The sequence below is a fragment of the Trichomycterus rosablanca genome, chromosome 5 (assembly GCF_030014385.1).
Source record: "Trichomycterus rosablanca isolate fTriRos1 chromosome 5, fTriRos1.hap1, whole genome shotgun sequence".
NCBI classification, from domain to species: domain Eukaryota; kingdom Metazoa; phylum Chordata; class Actinopteri; order Siluriformes; family Trichomycteridae; genus Trichomycterus; species Trichomycterus rosablanca.
In genome coordinates this window covers 32,784,577-32,812,403 of record NC_085992.1, presented here as the reverse complement: position 1 = coordinate 32,812,403, position 27,827 = coordinate 32,784,577, and the positions used below count along the sequence as shown (strand labels likewise).

Below are 27,827 nucleotides of genomic sequence, written 5' to 3'. Positions count from 1 at the left end.
AATTAAACAAACAGTGGCCACATTTCATATCAGTCACGCTGAGCTGTTTGAGGAACGATGTACCAGCGTGTACTGTGTGTGATCGATATATTAAGCACTCCTGATCTAGACTGTTAGAATGAATACTGACAGACCTGAAAACACGGTTTGTTTATGGTCCACCGTAAAAAAAATTCCGACGTTAAAACATTGGTTCCGCGCTTCATTTCAGTCAGACGTGCCCCTCATGTTATGCCCCACACTTTGAGAAACGCCGCCTTAGAGTGAATTTGACGGTTATTCCACACAAATGCAGATTGGTCTCATATTTGCACTCTGATGACGTTTTAATGCACCGCTCAAGGTGAGCGCTGAACAAAGCGGTGGTCACACACATGTCGAGTTTATGATTTCGAGTTTAAGGGACATCGAGTTACAAGGTACCACTGTACAGTCAGACCCTCACGATGACACAAACAACAGCTTCTGTTTGGGATTCTAATGCATAACTGTGCCACTGATCAAGTTTCAGCCCAGGTTAGAACTGCAGTTCTTTTACTCTTAATGAATCTGTACATCCAGCTGGTGCATGTGCAACTCTGTTCAGCCTGTGTAATAGAATAATTAACATTCCTACTGTAGGGACATTTTCATTTGATATTTTTACTGCATATTCATCTCCAAGTAAGCTAAATTACATGTACTAATTTCACCAAGCTGCCTTAAAATACACATCTTTGCTTCTTTTCTTATTTATGCTCATTAATCATTTAAAAAAATAATTTATATCTTAATTTTTATTTAAACTGTTAAGATAGTTTGTAGTGCTCAAAATTCTCAGTATAAAGAAAGAGAGGACTTACAGTGATCGGTCTTGATTGTGCTTCTGGCTATTAATGGGGGGTAATACAGACTTGCTGTTGATTTCCAGTCCTATTCTGAGAGCTTCTCTGATCTGTTCAGTATCTAGACATAAAACACAGGCAAGCTTGTTAGTCATTTATTGGCACTTTAATGTCTTTTAAATCAAATACAAAAAGGCACTTTATTTTGGGCTTTGGGAACAGTTTGACCTTTACAAATGACACATATTTTCATAAAAATTAGTTATATTAGTATAGCTCTGTTTTTTTAACATTACTTGTCTATAAAATCCTTACCTTTGTCAGACAGTCGGCGAGGTTGTGATCCAATACAGATGCTGCGGCTATCATCCTCGTCCTCTGGGGGTCGACTCAGATCATCCCATGCACACTTGGCACTGACGCCACTCAAGTTGGAGCCGTCCGTCTCGATGCCTTTATCCACTCTTTCCTGCTTGGGATGAGCAAACAACAAACACACATAACCAAAAGTGCCAAACTTGTGCGCATCAGTAGTGAGTGAGTGCACAGGAAGAAAGGGGTAACTGACCAGCATGCCTATCTAGCTTTAATGTTGCTTAACTTAAAAAAATTACATATTTTCAATGGTGCATTAACACCACCCAGTTGTGATAATTATGGATTCATTTACATGTCAGATTCATGAAAACCAGAAACTCCAAATAAAGTGGTGCCAAATCTGAAACTATTAAAGTACTTTTAACGTTTGGCATTTTTTAATATCAATAAATGGCATTTACACTTTAACGTGGAAAGAATTATAATTTCAATTTGACTAAAAATTTTTTTGTTTGTTTGTTGTAACAGCATTTGAACAAACATAACTTTTCCAATTTATGCATTTCCACTGCAAACAAGCTATAAAATTAGCTTAGTTTCAGCACATAAATCTACCAAACCTACCAACAAACTGGTGATGATCATTTCATGCCCATTATTTTACATAACCTTCTTGTAAATAAGTAAACAGTGCAAGCTAACAGTATTTAAATTTAAATAGTTTTACTGATTAAATTTCAAGAAAATTTTTACTGGCAACCACAAAACATATAAGCATGCTGTTCTCAAGCATTATTGAGGCTACTATGGTCCTAAAAACACCCAAAGCCTTAGACACTTTCAAGTTTTATGTCCTTGCCACAATTTAATAGTGATTGCTTGGGCTTTATGGCTTGTCATCATTTTATGTGATTAAGGGTTGCTTGATGGGTAAAAATTATATCTACAACACAAAAAAGTGCTCAAAAAGTCAGAGGTTTTGAATACTTTCTGAATCCAGAGTTCTGAAACTGCTTCTTGACACTGTACTAAAAGTGAAATCTGTGTTGTACCATCAGAAATACCACACCTTTACATTCTGCAAAATGGTTTTTGATTGTAATTGATCACTGAGGAACAAGGACTTGTGTACTCCAGTATTCATACACATCCCTTTTACATATTATTATAAACACACTCACAAGATGCTATTTAATTAATTTTAAAAAACGTTGTTTAACATAAAATGTGACGTAAGTTTCAATTCTGATATATGTAAAATCATAGTCTGCCTAAGTGTAAAAAGAAAAACAAATGAAAAAAAGAAGGTGGGAGAAAAGCAGAAACAAACTTTAAAAGCCTTACTTGTAAGTGAGGATCAATGTCAAATATGGTCTCCCCTCTTCTCATGTCAGTGATTAACCATGGACCTCCAGCACTGCAAACAAAGCAGGAGGGAAAGGCTCATATACACATAATTAATAAAATGATGTCTAAGCAAGGTTTCAGGGTCAGTGATGCATTTAACCAGATAGAAAAATACACTGTATGTTTGTTAAGTCACAGTCAATAAAAAGGACCTTTAAAACCCCTCAATATTCTCATGTGAACTACATCCGTGTAAAACCTGGACGCATACATCAGCTAAAAGCCAATATTTGCAGCTACTAGGCATGAATACATAAAATAATCCTCTAACAGTTGCATTCTGTATTTGTTCAGAAGCAGGTCTGAAAACAACTAGCAAGAATCAGGTTTGTTTTTGCTCTGTATTGAGCCTGGCATTTAGAATACTTACACACGCACACCACGCAGTAAATCCAGAATGCCTTGACCGTTCCACTGCTGTGCTGCCTGCAGCTCCTCTGTACACACACCTACAATCTGCAAAGCACAGAGAAATCGATTCACCCATTTACACCAAGATATTTAAATAAAAGTAACCATGTCAAAGCTGTTTAATTTCTGGCATGCAAGGATACCAAACTGGTTTTGCAGATGTAATAAGAAACATTTACATCATCAAACATAATTTGTTATTTTAAGCTAAATGTGGTACTGGGCTAAAGAGACAACTTCAATCTATGTTTAAATTGAAGGCTTAAATTGCAATTACTATGTTTGCATATATGAATGATTTCTGCAACTGTTCTTTTTCTGTGAATAGATAGATAGATAGATAGATAGATAGATAGATAGATAGATAGATAGATAGATAGATAGATAGATAGATAGATAGATAGATAGATAGATAGATAGATAGATAGATAGATAGATAGATAGATAGATATTTTATTGATCCTGAAGGAAATTAAGGGCAACATATGACTCAGCAACATACAGTAACATTTGTAGAAAAGATGCTGGGTCAAAAATATACATAAAACAATGTGTTGCTGTTATTAATGCAAGTGATCGGTCATGTGATTAGCATTAGACTTCAGTTAGGTTTCCAGGTTCCACTTTTGAACCAGATACATATTTAGCGGAAGCGGATGTAAAGCTAACTTTGATGTGGACAGTGTGGCTTAGGTTTTTAGCAGCTTCTTATTCACCGGCAGACCAGTTTTGTGGTTCTTTGGTTACATCTGATGTAGAATGTAAAAAGTGACATGCACTAATTTCAAGGAGTTTTGGACATTTATTGCCCCACTTTTAATGGTGCTGTTAACCAGTAATGACCAGCAGGGAATTAATGAGGCATATCATTACACAAAAAAACATTAATTGCCGTATTTTGTCACCCTCTATAACTGCTTTGGTAAATCCATTTAAAACAGCTATCATAGCCTTAATAAAGGACAAATGCATAAATGAAGCCATCAAGTTTCTGCACTAAACAAGTAAAAAATACAAGCCAGTATTGCCAGTATGCTAGAGCACCATCCCTAGCACAAAATATAGTTCCATTCACTGTAATTTACCTGAAGAAAGTTTACATGTCCAAATGGAGTTTGGACAGGCTGCATCTGGGGGTCCTCTGTGAGCAGCATGTGCTGGATTCGGGACTCACTGTTGTCCAGTGGACTGTGCCATGAGATGTGATCGCCACTGCAGAATGTGTTTTCTGTTTCAAAAAAGAACAGTGTAAACAATACCCTGCAAATTTACTACATATGTTTTGGACATGCCCAAAGCTATATCAGTTTTGGCAGTCCATTTTTGATTCCCTTTCTAAAATTCTGGAAGTACCACTAGACTATTCGCCTTATATTGCACTATTTAGTGTTATGCCAGTAGATACTCACCTAAGTAACAATAAGTGTAATGTATTGGCTTTTTGCACTCTGCTAGCCAGACGATTAATATTGTTTAGGTGGAAAGACTCTCTTCCCCCGACTTATGCCCACTGGATTAGAGAGGTTATGCAATACCTCAAATTAGAGAAAATAAGATACTCTCTTCAAGGATCAGTGCAGAGGTTTTATACAACCTGGCAGTCCTTCTTGATATTTGTGGAAAATATGAAAGCTGGAAATATGACCCATTAAGAGATATTAGGTTTATGATATGAAGGATGTGTTTATTTTGGTATTACTATGTGCCTTGTTATTTTATGATGTAGAAATATATCTTTTTGAAATCTGGTGTATGCAGGTCTGGGGGGTGGGGTGGGAGGGGTGAAAGGGACTTGGGATTGTTTGCATTCTATATATTGTAAAAATCTTTAATAAAAAGACTTATCAAAAAAAAAAAAGTTAAAGCCAAAAAAAAAGAACAGTGTAATTAATAAATACTTTTCATTGGGTTTAAATAAAATAATTTCAGTAAAAATTAATAAAAATTAGTTCAAGGCATTACATATACCAAATAACACAATGAATAAGTTAATCAACAAGTGGAGGAAATATGGCTTCCGAAAGAATCGACTGAAATATGCTGGGAGGAATTTGGATAGGCCTGCAGAGTTCTGGGACATAGTTCCACGTAGTGACAAATCAAAACTAGAACTATTTCACCATATGGATAAGCAGTTTGTCGCAAGAACGATGAGGCTTCTACTATTCCCACAGTATCCTGTAGTTACTTCATTTAGTTTTTTTTTTTATGTTTCCATAAGCAGTGCTTTGACCATTTTGTTAATAAACCTTTACTCTGATCAATGTTGCAACTATTTAAACTAAAAATAACATCAGCTACCAGAATCATGAATGTTAGTATGGACTCACTAATGTTTTAGACAAGAGTTGAACAGAGTTCAATGCTCTGCACTTAATTCAGTGAACATCGAAATCAATATCAAAGAGCACACTTATTAATCAATGTGTGCCCCCCCCCCCCCCCCCCCCCCCCCCACACACAAACTATATGGCCACAAGTATTTAAACACCCAGCCATGAGCTTGTTGGATGGCCTATTTCAAAAACAAATGATATTAATATAGAATGACCTCTACGTGATGCGTTCAGCTTTTTCTCCAAGAGGGCTTCTCACAAAACTTTAGTCTGTGGGAATTTGTGCCCATTAAGTCAATAAAGCATTTGTATGATTGAGCACCAATGTTGGTCAAGAAAACCCTCAACTGATGCTCCAGTTCATTCCAAAGCTGTTCAGTGGGAATGAGGTCAGGACTAGGGGGACTAAATTAGGACTAAATTAGGGGGGTGATTTCCACACTACTGTAATAAAGAACTATCTTAATTAACTAACCTAAAGTACAAACATGTCTATGGGCTTAATTTAACAGGCTTAAAGGAAGCATGAAACACTAGGTGTTATTTCTCTCTAAAAACTCTTACAGGTTTACCATAAACTAGACTACCATAAACTCATCAAAATTAGGGCGTTTCATGTCCCCTGCAAGCTTAGGACTGCTAACTTCCTTTACAGTCAAGTGTGTGCTGTTCCTCACTTATCATAATTGACCGCTGCTTTGGTCAGCAAGTTTGGTCTTTCAAAAAAGAATTAAATACAAATTATAAAACACAAAGTACACAATGGCAAACATTATGATAAAGCTGCTTCGTACCTGATTGAAAGACATACCGGGCCAAACCTTGCATAAGCTCGGCTGGCCAGGTGGGGGGTGCTGTCTCTCCAGGCTCTCTCTTCAGCCGTAATGTGAGCTCAAAGCCAAATCCACTTGGACCTTCCTGACCAGTAAATCTGTGGAAAGCATTATATTTTACTTTAATTGCTGTCAAAATTGATAATCCATATTTATGCAATACTTCATAAGAACTGTGATGATAGTATAGTAATATACACTGATCAGCCATAACATTAAAACCACCTCTTTGTTTCTACACTCACTGTCCATTTTATCAGCTCCACTTACCACATGTGGTCCATCTGTTTCTCTGCATGCTTTTTTAGCCCCCTTTCACCCTGTTCTTCAATAAATCAGGACTCTCCCACCACAGAGCAGGTATTATTTAGGTGGTGGATCATTCTCGGCACTGCAGTGACACTGACATGGTGGTGGTGTGTTAGTGTGTGTTGTGCTGGTATGAGTGGATCAGACACAGCAGCACTGATGGAGTTTTTAAACACCCTGACTGTCACTGCTGGACTGAGAATAGTCCACCAACCAAAAATATATCCAGCCAACAGCCCCCCGTGGGCAGCGTCCTGTGACCACTGATGAAGGTCTAGAAGATGACCAACTCAAACAGCAGCAATAGATGAGTGATCATCTCCAACTTTACATCTACAAGGTGGACCAATTAACTAGGTAGGAGTGTCTAATAGAGTGGACAGTGAGTGGACACGGTAATTAAAAACTCCAGCAGTGATGCTGTGTCTGATCCACTCATACCAGCACAACACACACTAACACACCACCACCATGTCAGTGTCACTGCAGTGCTAAGAATGATCCACCACCTAAATAATACCTGCTCTGTGGTGGTCCTGTGTGGGTCCTGACCATTGAAGAACAGCATGAAAGCAGGCTAAAAAAGTACATAGAGAAACAGGTGGACTACAGTCAGTAATTGTAGAACTAAAGTGCTTCTATATGGTAAGTGGAGCTGATAAAAAGGACAGGGAGTGTAGAAACACAGAGGTGGTTTTAATGTTATGGCTGAACAGTATGCATTCATAATACACTGACATTTAAAACAGAAATAATGAGTTATTTATTTTTCTGCATAGTAAACGTGAAAGCGTGCTTCAAATCTTTCCCTGATGATAGTTGGGGGTGAAGAGGGACAGGTAATACTGACAAGCTGTCTGTCACAGCAACCACAATCTCATCGGTTATCAGAAGCAACTTATTAATATTTCATTAATATAAGTGTGATGCTTACATTTTTACATGTTTACATTTTATCTTTTTCCTAACGTGAGCTTGAAGTGCAGTAAGCCCTTGTTTTTTGCTAGCAGGGATGTAAATGTTGCTGCTTTTTATAGCCAATAACCAAACTAGCCAATAACCAGACTAATTACAGTCATGATGGGTCCAGCAATGACTAGAAACTCTGGACCCAAGCAAAAAACAAACACTGTATTTAGAGTAGCCAAGCCACCTTCTGTATGTTTTCTAGGCAGTGAGAGGAAACAAAAGCACTCAAAGCATGCCAGCATGAATGTAGAAAATGTGATCATTTCTCAGTATTATTTATGGCTCAGGTGTTTCACAATACTTTTACAAAGCCTTGCAATTATTGTACTTATGGGCTGGGCCCTGTTGCTGTAGTGACATAACTGTTGACTGGAACTGAACAAACATCCATTTGGTTCCTAACAACTACCAGCCAGCCTAGGTACAAATGGAAATAGGGGGGATAACAGCTTCTTAAGCTTAAGTCTTGCCAGGTGCTTAACGGGTGCAATTGGGTGAGTGTATAGTAAAGGGAAGGCCACTCAGTAAACGAGTTTCAGTCCACCTATTGCAAACAGGCAAATAAGAATCTAGGGCAGTCGGAGAGCCTTTATTTGTGGTATATACAGTGGGGCCAAAAAGTATTTAGTCAGCCACTGATTGTGCAGGTTCTCCTACTTAGAAAGATGAGAGAGGTCTGTAATTTTCATCATAGGTACACTTCAACTATGAGACACAAAATGAGAAAAAAAAAAATCCAGGAAATCACATTGTAGGATTTTTAAAGAATTTATTTGTACATTATGGTGGAAAATAAGTATTTGGTCAATAACAAAAGTTCAACTCAATACTTTGTAACATAACCTTTGTTGGCAATGACAGAGGTCAAACGTTTCCTGTAAGTCTTCACCAGGTTTGCACACACTGATTTCCTGGATTTTTTTTCTCATTTTGTCTCTCATAGTTGAAGTGTACTTATGATGAAAATTACAGACCTCTCTCATCTTTCTAAGTAGGAGAACCTGCACAATCAGTGGCTGACTAAATACTTTTTGGCCCCACTGTACATATACCAGTGTACAGACAAGCAGGGGTCAGAGCGCAGAGGCAACCACTGTACGGTGCCCCTGAAACAGAGAGAGTTAAGGATCTTGCTTAAGGGCCCAACAGTGGCCGGGATTCAAACCCACAACCTCCTAGTTTGTAACCCACAGCTCTACCCACTAGGCTACCACTATCCCTATACAATTTATTATACAAAACAAACTATTTGCTTCTTTAACTGGCAACTGTGCAAGGTTGTGTAAGGTTCATAAAGACATGAGTTTGGTGTGAAGGAACTCCAGCGGCCTCAACATCAACCCTTTTAAACACCTTTGGGATTAACTTTACCATTGGTTGCCAGCCAGGCCCCTATCCAACATTAGTGCTTGACCTGACAAATGCTCTTTTGATTAAATAGCCACAGGCACACCACAAACTTCCACAAGCGGTACAGAGAGTATTGAAGTCTAACTCACCCCCACCCACCTCAGTGCTCATGCCCCAGTTCTGTTAACAGATGCATTTGAAGAGCAGCAGTTACAATCCAAACAGAAAAACAGAAACTGACCAAATTTCTTCTCTGGTTTTCTTTATTTGAATTATTATAACACAACCAAAAACAAAAGACTCAAAAATTGTTTGGATTTTGTCTTCTCAGAAACAACTAAAAAATAATTGATACTGGTCAATTATTTATCTATTTTTAAACTGGTTCCGACGACACATTACTGGCCCATCCCATCCCACCCTATTCCAAGCAGACCCAACAGTAACAAGCTATTCAAACAGCAAGTATCATAAGGTGGTGTTTGTGAGGCAGTTTTATCTATGTCATGTGAGTCTTCTGCAATAATACCAACCTAATACAAGAGCTGAAAATCCCAAATTACAACCATAAAAGCTTTTTGGATTTTGGTTCTGTTGCTAATTTAATGAGTGGGTGAGAATCTTTAGATACACTTACTCATGAACTCGGTTGTCTCCATACAGGTCACTGAGGCCCAGACTCACATAATGCCAGTGTTCTTGAACATCCAGAGCAGCACAGCCCATATTTCTGTACATGCTGATGTAGTCTAGAGGATCCGGGCCACATAACCTGTGTTTACATAATGAGAGGGTAAAAACATAGTTGAGTAATCAGGCCTAAGAAACAAGTAATGTAAACTGTGATTACATTCTTACGTGTGTTGAGAATAAACACACTTACATAGACATTGGGATTCTTTACACTAGTACAGCACTTAGTATTCATAACACTACTAATATCTATGAACACCCACCTTAAGAAATCAAAGCCAGTAGTCTTTTTGAATTACAATGAATTAAATTCAGACATGCTGAAACAATTACACATTTAGAAAGACTTTGTAAAAGTCTTCCTAAAAACTAGTCTATTACGACTGAGGTGTATCCATAAACGTATTCTATTCTGTTCAGCTATTAGTCAGATTATTAACAGATTATCAGGCTGCATGTAAATGTGGCTACAGTTTTAAGACAAAATAAATAAATGGCTATATTTGAAATGAAATTTTAAGAGTTTACAGGGCTCCTTCCCATGGCATTGTGCCTTGTTGAGATGAGAATGCTTGCATGAATCAGGGAAGCTGAGAGCTATGCTGCCTCGAGTTATATCTCCTGTCAGGAGTTTTATCTCCTGCCAGAGGTCTTCACAGAAGGTGCCAGACTGAACCTACCACCTATATTGGACAGCAGCAATTTAAGATGTCAGAATAATTCATCTGCACAGAACAAGGCAATGGTAAGCCACTTTTGTATACTTTTGTATAGTGCCAAAATGGGACTCTAAGATCGGATGGCACAAAACCCTTTACTGAAGAACCGCTGAGGATTACAGTACAGAACCTCTGAGTTAAGCTTGTGTGTACAGTATGATGCAGCTAGGTCAAAGCCAGTTGAGCAAAAAAAGAGAATTCGAAGCTTTAAAAAACAAAATTGCAATGTACAAAATATGAATTATCACTAGGTGGTAGTCATGAAGATGAAAATGAAGACTAACAAAACCTGCAAACAAAATATCCTGCTGGTTATGAGAAACTGGAATGTCAAAGTCTTTAATCAGAAGGAGGAAAATACAGTTGAACAGCGTGGCTTTGAAAACAGAAATGAAGCTGGAGAACAACTAACTTTTGTGGGTACAATGACTTCTTCATTACTAATACTGTACATTATTCAAGCAACCAAAAAGATGTATTTACACCTGAACATCACCAGATGGAGTTCACCAAAACCAAATCTACCACATTCTTTTAACCAATAAATGAAAGAGCTCAATTTTAACCGCAAATACATGTTCTGAAGCATATTGTGGAACAAACCACAAACTTTTAATGAGGGGAAAAAAATCAAACTCCAGGATTCCAAAATATGATCTGGATAGCATACCACCTGTATTCAAGGATAACATCAGGGACCAAAATCAGATGGTAGACATACTTGGCAGAGAACCGGAGGAGCTATAGAAGTAACTCAAAAAGGTCATCATAAAAAATAAAAAAAAAACAGAAAAAATATACAAAGAATAAAAGGGAGGAAGAAATCAAACACAGCGGAGAACTGAGGCCAAAATCAAGAAAGATTAAGACATTTTAAAGGCAGGGAATCAGGAATTTCAGAAAGTTACAAGAAGGGACATAGGCTAGCACTACAAAAAAAATCTGTAAAGACATTGAAGAATGAAGCAAAATGTGGTAAATTGTTTTTCAGATGATACATGAGATCAGGAATAAATTTCAACCAAGTTGGTATGCTATGGGATATCCATTAAGAGCCATGGCAGACCAAAAAATAAATAAATTAAAAAAAATCTAACAATAGAATAAATACAGAGAGAATATCTCTACAAACATCAGTTGTCAAGACACATTTGTTGATCTCAACTACACAGAAAAAAATTTGGCACTTGGAACTGATAACATTGCAATAAAAATATTTAAACGTTGGGTTAAAGTGCCAGCCAGATTATACCAAAAAATGTGGAAAACCTCTAAATAACTGATAGATTTGAAGAGGTTAGTTAATATCCCAATACCAAAGAAAGGGCACAAAAAGAAGTGTGCACAGTATCATACAATTTCCTTCATACCACATGCCAGGAAAATTATGCTGAAGATTCAACACAGACTAATGCCTGACATTAAAAGAGAACTGCCAGGTATACGAGATATAATCACAGATCCACCCTGGATTATAAAAAGCTACAGAATTCAAGGAGGTAGTTTATATGTGATTCATTGATAAAAACAAAGATTTTGACTGTGTTGTTCACACTAAATTATGAGATTTTGTCTTTTGACACAACCCTCACAGAAAATCACAAAGAGCTGAAGTCAATAATAAGTTAAGTTAAAGAAGAGAGTGAAAAGGGGGGCCTCAGCTCAATATGAGGACTCATTAACAGGAAAGACCCCTAACTTTATCATTGATAAAGAAGATGTTGAAGTGGTGTACAGTACAGCTTTTGCCTATTTGGATCAACCATTAGGTGCAAAGGATCCAGCAGTCAGTAAATACCACACAGACTAGCAAACGGCACAACACGAATGAAGGAACATCTGAAGATCTTCAGATGTGAACATTTGTCTCCCCATCCAAAGATCAGAATTGTCCAGACAATGGTCTTAGCTGTAGACAGACAGACAGACACTTTATTTATCCCGAGTGAAGTTATTGGCCACCAGTGGTTTGACAAGCAAATGTTTGTTTGTTTATTTATTAGGATTTTAACATCATATTTTACACTTTGGATACATTCATGACAGGAAGGGTAGTTACTCATTACACAAGAATCATTAGTTCACAAGGTTATATCGAACACAGTCATGGACAATTTAGTATCTCCAGTTCACCTCACTTGCATGTCTTTGGACTGAGGGAGGAAACCAGAGCACCCGGAGGAAACCCAGACACGGGGAGAACATGCAAACTCCACACAGAAAGGACCCGGACCGACCCACCTGCGGATCGAACCCAGGACCTTCTTGCTGTGAGGCGACAGTGCTACCCACTTAGCCACCGTCCCACCCTGACAAGCAAATAAAATCAGTAAGGTGTAGCGAATGTACAACGTGCATATATGCAATATATGTCATGCAAAAAAGTATGTGCAAATTGTGCATCTGGTACATTAATAATTAGAGATGCATGAGTACCGATACTAGTATCGGGTATTAGCCCGATACCGCGCTCATTAACTCGTACTCGTACTCGCAAACGAGGCTCCGATACTAAACATCCGATACCTTGTACCTAGTGCACGTTGCTGCGTTAACGCAGGGATTTTCAACCTGTGGGGCGCGAGTGCCTAACCGGTTGCTTTAGTTTTAGAAGTAAGATTTTTTTTACTTCTAAAACTAAAGCAATTCATTTTTCACCCACGGGAGACAGATTGAATTATTCTCACTGACCACGCTCACACGCACGTTTAATGTTATTTAGTTCCGTTTGAAAAAAAAAAAAAACCTTCAAAATAGAGCTAACAGCGAAGATAACCGGTTACAAAAGCAGCGACCGCTGTTATAGGACGTGTTTGTGTTCAATACTCTGTTCACAGTGTCGATACAAGTGATTCAGGAGTCGACTCATTTTAAGCTTCTTTTCTCAGTCATCTCTCCGTGTTTACTGTTATAATAAATGATGCGGTTGTAAATAAACACCAACTACTACAGAACATTTTGTGTGACTCGCTTACATTATAAAGCTCAGGCTTAATTATACTGGTTATTACCACAGAGCGGGAGCCGACTCAGAGTCGTTTACGATTTACCGAGGTGAACCACGAATGTATGTGCTGATAGAATCGGCTCAGATGGGATCGGACTGTATTATCCTTTTAAAGTAAATATTTCAATCAGCAGAATCGCATCGCATGTATGATGTGCACAACGTTAATTACGTGCGTTTATTAATGAACGTTAACGTTAGCTTGTCAGAAGCTTTCTCAATGATGTCTGTGCGGTGTTTTTTTTTTTTTTTTACAATTAGTGATGGCAACCCAAGCAACTACACTATTCCATAATGCTCCAGATTGCATCATTCTAAATAGGTATCGGTATCGGCGAGTACTAAAATACATGTACTTGTACTCGTACTCGGTTGGGAAAAAATGGTATTGATGCATCCCTATTAATAATAATAGACAAGAGTAGTGTATCTATTCTTATAAACAATATATACAGTGCAGTGGCGGCTGCTGGTCTTTCAAAGAGGGGAAGCTCATTGTCGGCTTACATCATAAAATTTGTCAGTTTATTTATACATAAATTCTGCCCTCCGTTCCTTTTCAAGAAAATGGCCTGTGATCCTATCGTACCAAGTAGGCATCTTTGCCAGGGACTTGACCAGTGTCCTGAAACAAATTCTATGAGTGTGTTTTATTTACACAATGAACAATGGAAATGGTCAAGTAATTTCACCAAGCAAATACCAAGAAATGGGTTGCAGTTTGTCTTTCGACTTCACTCGCAAAATCCGCGATGGGACTGAAGCTCCCAGTGATTAAGTGACGTGTAGATCTCAAACTAGCTGTCAATCAAAACGGGATTCAGCCTTTCGACTGATCCTCCAATCATTTTGCAGAAGCTCCGCGTCCAGACCCGCCCACAGCTCCATTCACCCCCAGAGACGCTCAGCGTCCGGGGACGGGACAAAATTGTGGCATTTATCCAATGGTCGGCGAGTTTCGAAGCAATGAAAAAAAACTTTTCATGCAGTACCGCTGAAGTGAATAGACGCTCAGCTTCTACGGGCAAATGCATTGACGCTACAGGAGTTAACAAAATCGAGTCAGTCGATTTGTGATATGTAGCTGATTCTGAACGAACTCGTCTTCGAGATGAACGTGTTCTAACGCATTTGTAGTCAATGAAATGTTAACACAGCTGTACATATTTGACCATTTAATTTTTTACATTTTAGGGGAAGCTGAGCTTCCCTTACAGTATTAGAGAAATCGCCACTGATACAGTGGTTCTTTATGGTGAAAAGCTGGACAGTAAAAAGCAGGACAGGAATTATATGGATCACTTCAAACTTTGGTGCTGGTGAAGACTTTTGAGAGTACCTTAGCTGGCAAAGAAGACATTTAAATGGATCCCCAATTAAATCAAACCTAACCTCTAACTTAAAGCCCAGATAACCACTGAAGCGTTCTTGTTTTGGAAACATCTACTTCATTGGAAAAGACAATCATGCTTGGAAAAGTTAAAGGTAATAAAGAAAAGAGGACAGCCAGCAACAAGATACAGTGGGGTCAAAAAGTATTTAGTCAGCCACTGATTGTGCAGGTTCTCCTACTTAGAAAGATGAGAGAGGTCTGTAATTGTCATCATAGGTACACTTCAACTATGAGAGACAAAATGAGAAAAAAAATCCAGGAAATCACATTGTAGGATTTTTAAAGAATTAATTTGTAAATTATGGTGGAAAATAAGTATTTGGTCAATAACAAAAGTTCAACTCAATACTTTGTAACATAACCTTTGTTGGCAATGACAGAGGTCAAACGTTTCCTGTAAGTCTTCACCAGGTTTGCACACACTGTAGCTGGTATTTTGGCCCATTCCTCCATGCAGATCTCCTCTAGAGCAGTGATGTTTTGGGGCTGTCGCTGGGCAACACGGACTCCACAAATTTTCTATGGGGTTGAGGTCTGGAGACTGGCTAGGCCACTCCAGGACCTTGAAATGCTTTTTACGGAGCCACTCCTTCATTGCCCGAGCGGTGTATTTGGGATCATTGTCATGCTGGAAGACCCAGCCACGTTCCATCTTCAATGCTCTCACTGATGGAAGGAGGTTTTGGCTTAAAATCTCACGATACATGGCCCCGTTCATTCTTCCCTTAACACGGATCAGTCGTCCTGTCCCCTTTGCAGAAAAACAGTCCCAAATCATGATGTTTCCACCACCATGCTTCACAGTAGGTATGGTGTTCTTGGGTTCTTCTTCTTCCTCCAAACACGACGAGTTGAGTTTTTACCAAAAAGTTCCATTTTGGTTTCATCTGACCACATGATATTCTCCCAATCCTCTTCTGGATCATCCATATGCTCTCTGGCAAACATCAGACGGGCCTGGACATGTACTGGCTTAAGCAGGGGGACACGCCTGGCATTGCAGGATTTGAGTCCCTCTCGGCGTAGTGTGTTACTGATGGTAGCCTTTGTTACTTTGGTCCCAGCTCTCTGCAGGTCATTCATCAGGTCCCTCCGTGTAGTTCTGGGATTTTTGCTCACCGTTCTCATGATCATTTTGACCCCACGGGATGAGATCTTGACCCCAAGGGAGATTATCAATGGTCTTGTATGTCTTCCATTTTCTTACAATTGCTCCCACAGTTGATTTATTCACACCAACCTGCTTGCCTATTGTAGATTCACTCTTCCCAGCCTGGTGCAGGTCTACAGTTTTCTTCCTGGTGTCCTTCGACAGCTCTTTGGTCTTGGCCATGGTTGAGTTTGGAGTCTGACTGTTTGAGGCTGTGGACAGGTGTCTTTTATACAGATAACGAGGTCAAACAGGTGCCATTAATACAGGTAACGAGTGGAGGACAGAAGAGCTTCTTAAAGAAGAAGTTACAGGTCTGTGAGAGCCAGAAATCTTGCTTGTTTGTTATTGACCAAATACTTATTTTCCACCATAATTTAAAAATAAATTCTTTAAAAATCCTACAATGTGATTTCCTGGATTTTTTTTTCTCATTTTGTCTCTAATAGTTGAAGTGTACCTATGATGAAAATTACAGACCTCTCTCATCTTTCTAAGTAGGAGAACTTGCACAATCAGTGGCTGACTAAATACTTTTTGACCCCACTGTAGATGGATACAACTAAAGAAACACTGGACGAGCCATTAAAAGCACCATCCATACAATTATCAGAAGTCAGAATTGCCTTGAGGACACAGTTGCAATGATGATGATGATGATACTAATTGTGGGGTAAATATTTTCCAAGGCACTGTACATCAAGTTACACCTTTTGCTCGTACATGACTATATGCGTACTGTAATTATGCTCAAACAAAACGTGCCACAATAACAAAAACAACAGCTAGTTACAGATCAATGCTACATACTGCTAACCCAGTTAGCATTTTGTCAGAGTACTGAAATAAGGCTGCATAACAAAATTCACGCTAAATATTCTATCAAACTGGTACACAAGCAATTAAGTCGTTAAGAACAACAACAACAGCGTTCTGTTTGAAACGCAGCCCAGACTCTGCTACAGACTTAGCTAACTCATTAGGAAATATATTTTTCTAAATCACAGATATTCTACGTACACATTTTGAGTTTTAATCCACTTTTAATAAGCAACGTGTTTCCACAAAACAAAAGTCCTGCATTTAAAAAACTCTCACCAGTACTTGACGATGGCGGTGACCTGGAGGGGGTTGGGTTGATCGGGATACAAGCGCCGGCATTCCGAATAGATCGCCTGTAGACCCGGCGGAAAAAGCGAGGCGAGCCCGAGGTGTCCCGCTACTCCACCGCTAGGCCGCATATCAACCATCCTTCACCAAGACCCTCAAAAGTGTGAAAAACTCCTCCAAGGTAAGAAAGAAAAAGTAAGTAAACCTTACTTTAAAGTAAAACACACGAGCTTATTAACTACACACGTTTACAATGTTAGTTTAATGTAGTCTTGTATGTTTTAAAACTCGTACTCGTCTCCCCCAGGGTTACAGGGGTCGACAAGGGACGTGCGCGCTTTGATTGACTCGTGTTCTGTCCAATCAAAGCATCTCTTTCTAAAGCATTGGAGAAGTTGCACTGTGATTGGACAACGCAAAAGAGTGGGTGGGTCTTCTGACAAATAAACGTCTTTTTAATCATTTATTGTCGGTTTTACCACCACTTCATTCTGGTCAGGGCCGCTGTGGGCCTGACTCATCGGACGAAAGGCAAGACACATCGCGGACAGGTCGCCAGTCCACGTCCCTGACTGCATGTCTTAGGACCTGGATGAAACCCATGAGATACAAAGCGATATTCAAAGCGACTTTATATATACATTGAAAGCTATTGCAGGTTAAGGACTCAAAACAGCAACATTTTGATTAGATAGATAGACAACAACAGGCCTGAGGGAACATATGGAGGTGTTATTTTGTTATACACCGATGAGGCATAACATTATGACCACCTCCTTGTTTCTACACTCACTGTCCATTTCATCAGCTCCACTTACCATATAGAAGCACTTTGTAGTTCTACAATTACTGACTGTAGTCCATCAGTTTCTCTACATACCTTTGTAGCCTGCTTTCACCCTGTTCTTCAATGGCCGGGACCCCCACAGGACCATTACAGAGTAGGTATTATTTGGGTGGTGGATCATTCTCGGCACTGTCTGTGTCTGATCCACTCATACCAGCACAACACACACTGACACACCACCACCATGTCATTGTCACTGCAGTGCTGAGAATGATCCACCACCTACACTGTGGTGGTCCTGTGAGGGTCCTGACCATTGAAAAACGGTGAAAGCAGGCTAAAAAGGTATATAGAGAAATAGATGGACTACAGTGCGATTATAAATATATAACACACCCTGTCTGTTAGGGCAAAAATATTAAACATTTACTTAGGTCTACATGAAGTTTGCATTTTTTTAATAAAACGAGTATACCAAAGGAAGCTCTAGGCCATCCATAGAGTCTGGTTCCTCAGTCAGTTCTTGCTTCATGATAGATAGACCAGGCCAGAGAAGAAAAGGACCATTCAAATTATCAATAAGTTGTTGTCCTTAGTCCCCAAATAGTTATTTTCATTTTTTAATTAGTAAGTTACGAGTCGTTAAAAAGAAAGGAAAAAAAGAAAATGTATGTATTAAATGTAAAAACATGTATTTTACTTAAACACCTATAAATAATCTGTTATCCCCATCTTAATAATGAAATAATTAGTTACATTAATTAAATAAAATAATTACTTTAATTAATTAAAATAAATACATTTCAATCATATTAATTAAACTTCTATTGTGCATTAGTAAAATCTTTTATTTAAATAAACACTTTGTGTCCACAAATTTGTTTCATACATCTGTTTCATAATTTCATTAGACAGTGAAGATTCTATATTAAGACATCATTAACCTGCAATCTTTTTTGACTAGATAAAACTGATAAATGTAAATCAAAACTTTTTAAAATTAGTATTTAATGTGCTAATATGCCGAATATGAAACCTTACATTATGAGCAGCCTTGATTACTTCGTGCTTGGATACAAATGAACACTTTGTCCGTTGACAGACTTTCCAGGGCTGTACGCATGCAGGGTTTAAGAATAGGTAACTATATATTTTTAATTTTTAGCTGACCTTGTGAGTTTGTTGGTGATACATTAAAAACAGACAAAAGTGTGTTGAAAGACGTGTGTTGATCTCGACTTGCTTATTATTATTTAGTAACCTAATAAATAAGATGTTTTAATAAGTTTCTTAACACATTTAAATGTGAAAAATAAGTTTGTATTGAATAAATGTAGACATGGTGGCACAGTGGGTAGCACTGTCGACTCACAGCTCACTGTCTGGTGTTTTCTGCCTCTCGCCCAAATGAATTAGACTAACCGCAACCCTGACCAACCCTGAACAAACTGGAGTGAGAACTTGGTGTCAGTAGGGAGCTTCCAGAGTTGGTGAAAGAAGACTTGGAATGAGTGTATAGCACCTACCCATCACTACTGTGAGCATCAACTACATCAAAATAAGTTCATTATGGGTCATGCAACCAGAGTACAGACTCGGATAGAGAAGAAGCAGGTCAGGCAAGAGAAGAGCCATCACAATGGGAATATTGTCTTATGTACATCTAAACACATTACTGTGAAGTTCACAAGTGTAAACTGATGCTAAATTAGTCAAGTAAATATATATGAGTGTATTAGAATAGAATAGAATAGAATAGAATAGAATAGAATAGAATAGAATAGAATAGAATAGAATAGAACAGAATAGAATAGAATCTTTATTGTCACTATACACAGGTACAATGAAATTTCGAATGGCATCTCTCCAATAGAGCAGCAGCAGTAGAGAAAAGACAGTAGTAGTAATCACAAAATTATTTACACTCTTAAAAAATAAGATAAAAAATAAAAATCTTTGCACTCTTAAGTAAATTTACATTGTAGCTTTAAATATTAAATACTAACTGTGTGTGCAAATGCTGCATTGTCCGTGTGTGACCCATAGTCCTGTGTTTGTATTAATGTATGTGTGTGTTATTCCTTGTACTGAATAAGCTCTGGGTGACCCCAGACTCACCACAACTGACAGATATTAGAACTTAATTTTAATCTACAGCACATTAACATGTATTTAGGCTATAACGTATGTCTTTTAGAAAATTACATTTCAAGTAAAGTATGTTATGCATATTTTCAGCTTCAAATGGGCAAATACTTTAAAAGAACAAAACACCTCTCAACAATAAAAAAAAACATTAAAAATGTAATTTAGAATTGTATTTATAATACTTGTTACAGTAAAACACTAATGCAACACATTATCTTACACTTTTAATCAGTTTATTCATAGTTAACAAGAAATTTCTGAATCAGCTGTTCAAGTACTTTACAAAAGTCTATTAATACGATGAGAACTGTCCACAGAAAAAAATTAACTAAAGTCAAAAATCGATCCCTGACTGAAGAAGCACAAGTCTGGAAAAGAAGTGCTACACAGACATTATTGGGGGAGGGGGATTGGCGCCCTGTTCAGGGTATTTCTTGCAACCAACATAAAGTGTAGACAACGTAAAATTACATCCACAATGCTTAGGTCAGACAACCTCATCAAACTACGAATTTGTTAGTATAGTAACTGTGACAGGGCGGCACTGTTGCCTGACAGCCCTAGGTGTGAATGTGTGTGTGTTTGCCTGTGATAGACTGGCGACCTGTCCGGGGTGTTTCCTGCCCTTTGCCTGGTGAATTGTACCCACCACAACTCTGAGTGATAAAGCGGTGGTTAAACAAACAGTGAATGAATGAACAGTAACTGTGACACTATGAATGAGTTGCAGAAGTTAGTGACTGAGATAATAAGTAAAAAATTATGGGTCTGTTGTCATTTGTTATTTAATATGTAACTTTCTTAAATATAAATGAATGTTTAAGAATATTACATGCTCATTTCTTCTGACAGACTTGCAGATAAAATAAACATTGAGACAAACTAAAATAAATAAAAAAATAAAATAAAAAAAGATGTAGAACTTTGAAAGAATGCCATAGACGTCAAGTGTAGTTGTGGGTGGTTAGCATTCTTGGTAGGTTGTCTGTGTTTTCAGTTTCCATGGAATGATCCTGAGTCATTTACCAGGAGAAACAGATAAGGCATATTTGTGGTCAGTGTGCGGGTAAACATGTAACACGTTTATATTAACTCACATACATTCCTGTAAGCCTTGCCTTATTGTGCATTATTGTATTTATAATATATATTGTAATTAAGTATATGGTAAAATGGTGTGAACTTTTTAATAGTAAAATAAACATTATTTAATTCAGTTTGTTATTTACAGAAGTGTTTGTTTTATGGCTCTTCTACAGTTAAATTCATAAATTACAGCATTAAATGAGTACACTTAACCCCTTCCAATATTTATTCAAGAAAAGTGTATATCTTACATCAATAAAGGGTATATGTCATGAAAAAGAAACAGCATGAACAGTATATTACTGTATATTATCATGTTTATACGCATTTAAAATCATTTCTTTCTTTAAAACATTACAGCGCTTGCAATAAATGTTTTAGCTATCCAGAGTTGGTCTTACTATGCAGATAATAAGCACACTGCCAAAAGAACTGAGTCCATAGATGAGCTCCTGTAGTTCACCATCTATGGAATTCAGTTCTCATGGCCAAATGCCCAAGAGATCCATACATTTTCCATATCCCATAGAAAACTGGATGCAGATGTTGGATATATGGTCCTTGACTTACAGTAGATTGGGGCTGCTGCACACAGTTTGAGAGAGCTATCATCAGTGAAATCAACTGTGCTTTGCTGAAAACAGACATGACAAATGTTTAAGTAGAACACTTAAACACTTAAAATATTAAATGAAAATGAAAGTGCCTTTCAGACATTCAGTCTTTCCTTTCTTTAGTGCTATAAACTCAAACCACCCGCACAAGTGATGGGATTGGTCTACGTTTATTTTCTCAATGTTATCTCATTCACGTATTTGTTTAATGTTTGATCATTAGTGAATTCCTGAGACAGGCACATTGCACTTCGTGTCCTCAGCCAAATGCTATAGCCACACCTGGAGAGTTTCAGGAAATGAATCTTTTTCCATTAAATAGATCCAAAAACAGTTGAACAGTTGAACGGCCTTAATGTTGAAAGTCCTTTCTGAATTCAAACGAAATAATGTAAGCTATAGCTGACCACATGCTAGCAGGCAATATCTAAACATCTGCCAGATCCTTTACCCATAATGCTATGTGCAGTTAAAAAAAGTTACGTTATATGTAATGCATGACAAATTGTATACTTTTTATGGCTTAATAATTTCATTATTACTTTAAATGTATATATATATATATATATATATATTTATGTTTTTAAAATTACAAATATTTTTTAAAACATTTTATTACTTATGCTCATTATGTAATAAACCTAAAAATAATACATGTAAATGATTTATTGACTGATATATATTTTTCCAAATAATTTCTCAGTAATTAATACTTACCTATAATAGAGCTAAACTCATCCCAGTTTAATAAAGCACTTTAAAGTATCCACCTGGAAAAACACCTTTCAGCTGCAATATCCACCAGCTGTCTCAGAGTATCTGAATTTTTAACCCTAGCACATGTACATCTTCAGAGAGTAAATTACTACAGCTTAAATACCTTGTACCATCTTGTTTCTGCCTCTCTTATGGACACACTCACTCACTCACTCAGTCATGCTCTGTGAATACGGTAAGCTTGGCAGTCACTTCCCAGTAAGAAGGAAGCTGTGGGAGGGAGTCTCCCGCCCCCTCGTAATGAATCAATACACAGCACTTCTGAGGAAAAACATCTCACTGGTTCAACCCTTAGTTCCCATAAAACAAAAAAAGGAAAAGAGGAGAGGGAGGGAAAAAAAATCTACTGGGCTCTGTTGGAACCGGGAATTCCCCTTATTGCAAAAGTGCAGTTCCACATGAAGAGAGGTGACACAGCATACACATAGAGAATCTAGCTGTTTAAAAATATCTGTTTTGCATTTCCAAAAAGGAAATGGAAATCATACATGTTGAACACTCATTTTTTGAGTTATGTTTACTGTCAGTGCTCCAGTAGAAAAATATTAAGAGTATGAGTTTTTCCCCATATGGAAGTTTCTGCTGATTGATACATGTACATTGCATCATGCTGAGGTGTGGTATTAAAAGCGCAAATACAATTCTTCCACCTTCCCACTCTCTACTTCCATCAACAGCTTACTGTAATGTGAAGTCATGGAGTAGTTTTTATTTTAGCCTACTGAAATGGCAAAGGGTTACTGATTGTGCTAATTGTGAACTAAGATCATGTTTATTCATGGAACACACACCATTTTTAATAGAAACAAACCTGCATTTGTGGAATTTCATTTATTTTGAGTATTATAACATTTCTTTTAACATTGGGGGAAGACAATCTGATGTTTAATTTGGTTTTTACTTCTTTGCTTTCAGCAAGTTATAACTAGCAAAATGTCATGAACTGTACGCTTACAGCAGTTTTAAAACTGTAGAATATAAATAATTCTGAATAGTATTTAATTTGACTGCAATACAGGGACAAATCCTATATAACTTTTTGCACTAAAATACCCAGAAAAGTGTATGTTACCCGTCCTCAGAACAGGCCCAGCTGCTGGGTTTGACTTTGCATGAAGTATTTCCAGTCAAACATCATCCTAGATTTAGACCAGAATCTTAAGCACTGCCTACAGCTGTGGTCAACATTACTTGCACCCCTGAATATTAAATACACCATATAAAATGTCTCCTGTAATAAAGTGTTTAGTAAAACTGCTTGGATATACTGTATAGAAACTCATATGTTTGATAGAGAAAAAAGCACAAGACACAAAAATTACAAAATAAATCCTTGGCCGGAAAAAAGAAGTTTTAGTTTAAGACTAATTAAAAATTTGTTTAATGGCACCTGCTTTTCAGTTTCAAAAAAGGACACAATCTGACTAATCTGTGATTAATTAGAATTTAGACTAACCTGTCCCCATCTTGTCAGCACTCACATGACTTTAATTAGACTATAGATGGTGGCTTTGATGCTTATGAAGGCAAGTTTTATTCTCTGTTCCTTTATGAGCTTTATGAGCAGACCAGAAACGCTATCATCACCAAGCACAAGCAGTTTAAAGTGTACACTCGCACTTTATTTGGTTGCTGGCATAAACAATCCAGAGATGTTACCTACACATTTATTGCAGTAAAACATAAAGTTTTTTTAAACTATTTATGTCATTTAGACCTATCACAATTAGACCATTGCTGGGTGGCACAGTGACTCAGTAAATAGCACTGTCGCCTCACAGCTAGAAGGTCCTAGGTTCTGTTTCCAGGTGGAGAGGTCTGGGTCCTTTCTGTGTAAAGTTTGCATGTTCTCCCTGTGTTTATGTGGGCTTCCTCTTACAGTCAGGTTAATTGGAGCTACAAAAATTGCTCTAGGTGTGTTTTTTTTTTTTTTTTTTTGCTTTGTGATGGACTGGCGACCTGTTCGGGGTGTTTCCTACCTTTCACCCAGTGAATCAGACCCACCGCAACCCTAAACAGAATAAAGCAGTGGTAAAACAGACAATAAATGAATAAATAAACAATTACACCATTACTAAATGGCAATTCTTTGAACTAATGGTAATAATATGAGGAAAATTAATTAATGTCAAACACCAAATGTATATAATACAAACACTGTGCTATTATATTTTAATGATTTAAATTCTTAAATTAAAAACTGTTTGTAACTATGATTTGTTGCTTAACATATGCTGTGTTCTTTGTATTTTGGAAAGAGGTTTTTAAATTTACTATAATTTCATAATTTCTGTTTTTAACTGTATACCATATTACACTTTAATATACTTGCAGAAAAGTTGTCATAATATTTTATTAGCTTTAAGAGCAGGGCACATTTCTGCTAGTAGCAATTTACAGTAAATGTGATCAGGCTAACAAGAAATCTACAAAATTTCATGGAAACATGGTGTCTCAACATCCTCTTGATCATTCTGTGAGACAGATAAGCTGTGATTCCAACAAACGTAGAAAATTTCATCATATGCCTTTCATCATACAGAGCCTTTTGCTTGCTAAAGCAAAACCAACTACCCAATTCTCAGATAACCAAAAGCCTAGGGAGAAGCTAGGGTCAAACCATCTATGTGCAGAAACTTTAAAGCACATGGCAACAATGAGGGAATTATATTTCAGTAAAAATCCTTCTGCTGATAGGATAAGTTGCAACTGACATTTTGCAAAGGACTTCAGAAACAGACGTGTCTTTCATGCTGCTGTTTGAACACGGGGGGAAATTGGCTGCAAAGGTCACTAAGCCCATTTCCTTCCCCCCTACGTTCACTGAAATAGACCTTTACAGCACTTGTTGCTTTTTTCTTGCACTTTAACCAATAGTCACCACATTCAGATGATCTGTTAGTTTGCTGAGGGTGTGGGTTACCCAAGAGTGCTGAGAGGATTTTCCTTCCTCTCATGCAACACTGACCTCTCTCTGGTATCAGCCTCTTTCCCCAAAATAGGGTTTGCTTTAAGAGGGATGACTTAGCTAAAAATGTCACCTTTTAACAAAAAATACCACAGCTGGCTCATGTGTTTCTCATTTAGATATACATGGTTACAGATGTGGTAATTTTATAGTTAATGTCTTTTTTTCTTTTAATTAAAAAATATATATATTTTGAAGGTCAACTATGTGTATCTAATGAAAGAGTTGTTCATTTAAATGAAAGGATATCTGTTTTTTCTGTAGTTTCTTGTCTTTGTTTGCCTTATATGTTATGTTTTGAGGAATTGTTTAAAGTGATTTATGTGTTCTGTAGTGAATTCTCTCTCTCCTCTGTTTCCATACATGGATTACCATCACCCCACATTTGGAAATCACCTTCAGAATGAAACTGACCACTGCAGAACAGAAAGGATTGTACATTCACTAAATGACTATGTACTGGACTTTACATCACATGGAACATTGTTTACTTATCACTGTGTGGTAATACAAAAATGACAAGACTGATAGCGATTGTTATTAGTTTAATTGTTATTTTGAGTTTCAAGATGCCATAAGGGTACCACTTTAAAGCTTCGAAGCTTTAATTTTATGTGTAAATTTGATTGGATATAATTATATAATTGACATTTTTACTCATTGTTCTACAATTTATCCCATATACTGTAGTGATGAACATATGTTTTTGAAGCTTTTTTTTTTTTTAAATAATAAAATAAAAAAAACCTGTAATATATTTAATAATTTAATTATCTTAAATTATTCAATACTTTGTAAAAGCCACTTTGGCAGCAATTACACCTGCAGGTCTTTTTGAATATGTCTCTTAGGGCTTTCCTCATGTGACTCTTGGCAGTGAGCATCTGTGAACTGCCATCTTTAGGTCTCTTGATTTTTGATGGGGTTTAAGTCTGCCCTTTGGGTGGGCCGCTCAAGGACAGACAGAGACTTGGCCCGAAGCCACTTCAGTGATGTTCTAGCTGCTGACAGGTGTACTGGGAGTTTGTGTATGCACAGGCTAAGGTTTTTTCAAAGATGTTTCTGTATCTAGCTTAATTCATCTATCTCTTAATTCTTAACTTCTGTACTAGCCAAAAGGAGAAGCACCCACATATCATGTTGCTGCCACCACAATGTTTCATTGTATAGATTGTATTAGCCAGGTGGTATGAAGTGTTTTTTTTTACCAAACATAGTGCTTGCTGTTCTGCCCCTGTTAGGAAGGTCCAAGGTCGTGCCGAACCTCTTCCATTTTAAAATTACTGAGGCCACTGTGGTCCCAGGAATACCTAAAGTCTTTGATTTTATTGTGGAGATTCAAGACAGTTCATTGGACTTTATGGCTTGTTTTTTGTCCTGACAACGCAGTGTAAATTGTAGACCTTATGTACCCAGTTGTGTGCCTATTGCAACAGAATTTGGTTTTAATTTAAGCTAGGATAAAAAAAAAGCTAAATAGGACACGCCACAATTTGGAATGACACAGCAAATGGTCTGAATACCTATGTTAATGAGAAATTTTATTTTTTTAATTCTAATTAAGTCTAAAAATATGTTTTCACTTTGCCATTATGGGCGATTAAGTGTAGATTAATAGGTAAAATTATTATTATTATTAATAATAATATTACTTTCAATTTTGGAAGGTTTGTAACAACATGCAATTTAAAATTGCTTCTACTTCGTTTTCTGCCAATTCAGCTATGTAATAAAAGAGCTCACTGAGCACTGTATTAGCTACACCTATCTAGTATGTGCATATTGTAATTCTTTTATGAAATACGTCTACCATAATGATTAACTTTGTGGTTATACAGTTAATGAGTGATTGAGATATATTGCTCTGTACACTCTGTCACCACCCTGTACCCCATTTATCAATTAAAAAGGACCTCCATATATCCTTACTGACAAGATGATGTTTGGGTAGTGGACCAATCTCAGGATTGTAATGACACTAACGTGGTAAAAACAGTGTGTTCTACTAATGTCATTATATTAGGTACAACAGTGTTGTGTACCTCAGTGACAATGCTGAGAGGAGAATAGTGTTCCAACCAAAAATATCTAACTGTATACATACAACTAACAGGGTATGTGTTCTTAATACAGGCCAATACATGTAAACAGTATATAAAATCCCAACAAATGCTGCATCTTATACACCCATATCATGTCATTAGTATGTTAGTTGTCTTTACAGAAATTGTCCATGACCCAGACATCATCTGATCAGCAGGGGTTCTGTTTCAATTGTTTAATAAATTAAGAAATAAAGGTACAAGGGGCTGACAAATGTATTAATGGGCTAATGTCAGTAACTGAATACCACACTGTTCATCTGATACTAGATAGGTTTACCTTATAAAGTGTTTGGCGAGTATGTGTAAAAAAGATCAAATATGTTTTAGTGATTACCAGGAGGCGGCAGTAACGCTGACAGCAGGCTACAAGTCTTTCACGTTTGAAGCCAAACTCAAACCAGGCCATATTAACTTCCCCTAATCCCTTCTGAGTAAGAAAGGCGCCGTGGCTGACTAGACATCAGTATTTTTTGAAAATAAAAACATAACTCTTGCGTTTAAACTATTCTCTAT

General features: G+C 37.3%; 1 protein-coding gene across 3 annotated transcripts in view; it reads right to left on the bottom strand.

Annotated features, from left to right (window-relative positions):
- The window catches only part of sufu (suppressor of fused homolog (Drosophila)), a 30,450-nt gene extending 13,327 nt beyond the window's left edge, over positions 1-17,123 (bottom strand). For all 3 annotated transcript variants that reach the window (XM_062996015.1, XM_062996016.1, XM_062996017.1), the window contains exons 1-8: positions 16,818-17,123; positions 9,395-9,529; positions 6,091-6,227; positions 4,046-4,188; positions 2,920-3,005; positions 2,487-2,559; positions 1,140-1,296; positions 843-945 (exon numbers count right to left, since the gene is read on the bottom strand). In XM_062996015.1, coding sequence (XP_062852085.1) covers positions 843-945; positions 1,140-1,296; positions 2,487-2,559; positions 2,920-3,005; positions 4,046-4,188; positions 6,091-6,227; positions 9,395-9,529; positions 16,818-16,969 — 986 coding nt within the window. In that variant the 5' untranslated portion in view covers positions 16,970-17,123. The remainder of the gene's footprint in view (positions 1-842; positions 946-1,139; positions 1,297-2,486; positions 2,560-2,919; positions 3,006-4,045; positions 4,189-6,090; positions 6,228-9,394; positions 9,530-16,817) is intronic.
- Positions 17,124-27,827: the final 10,704 nt, after the last annotated feature.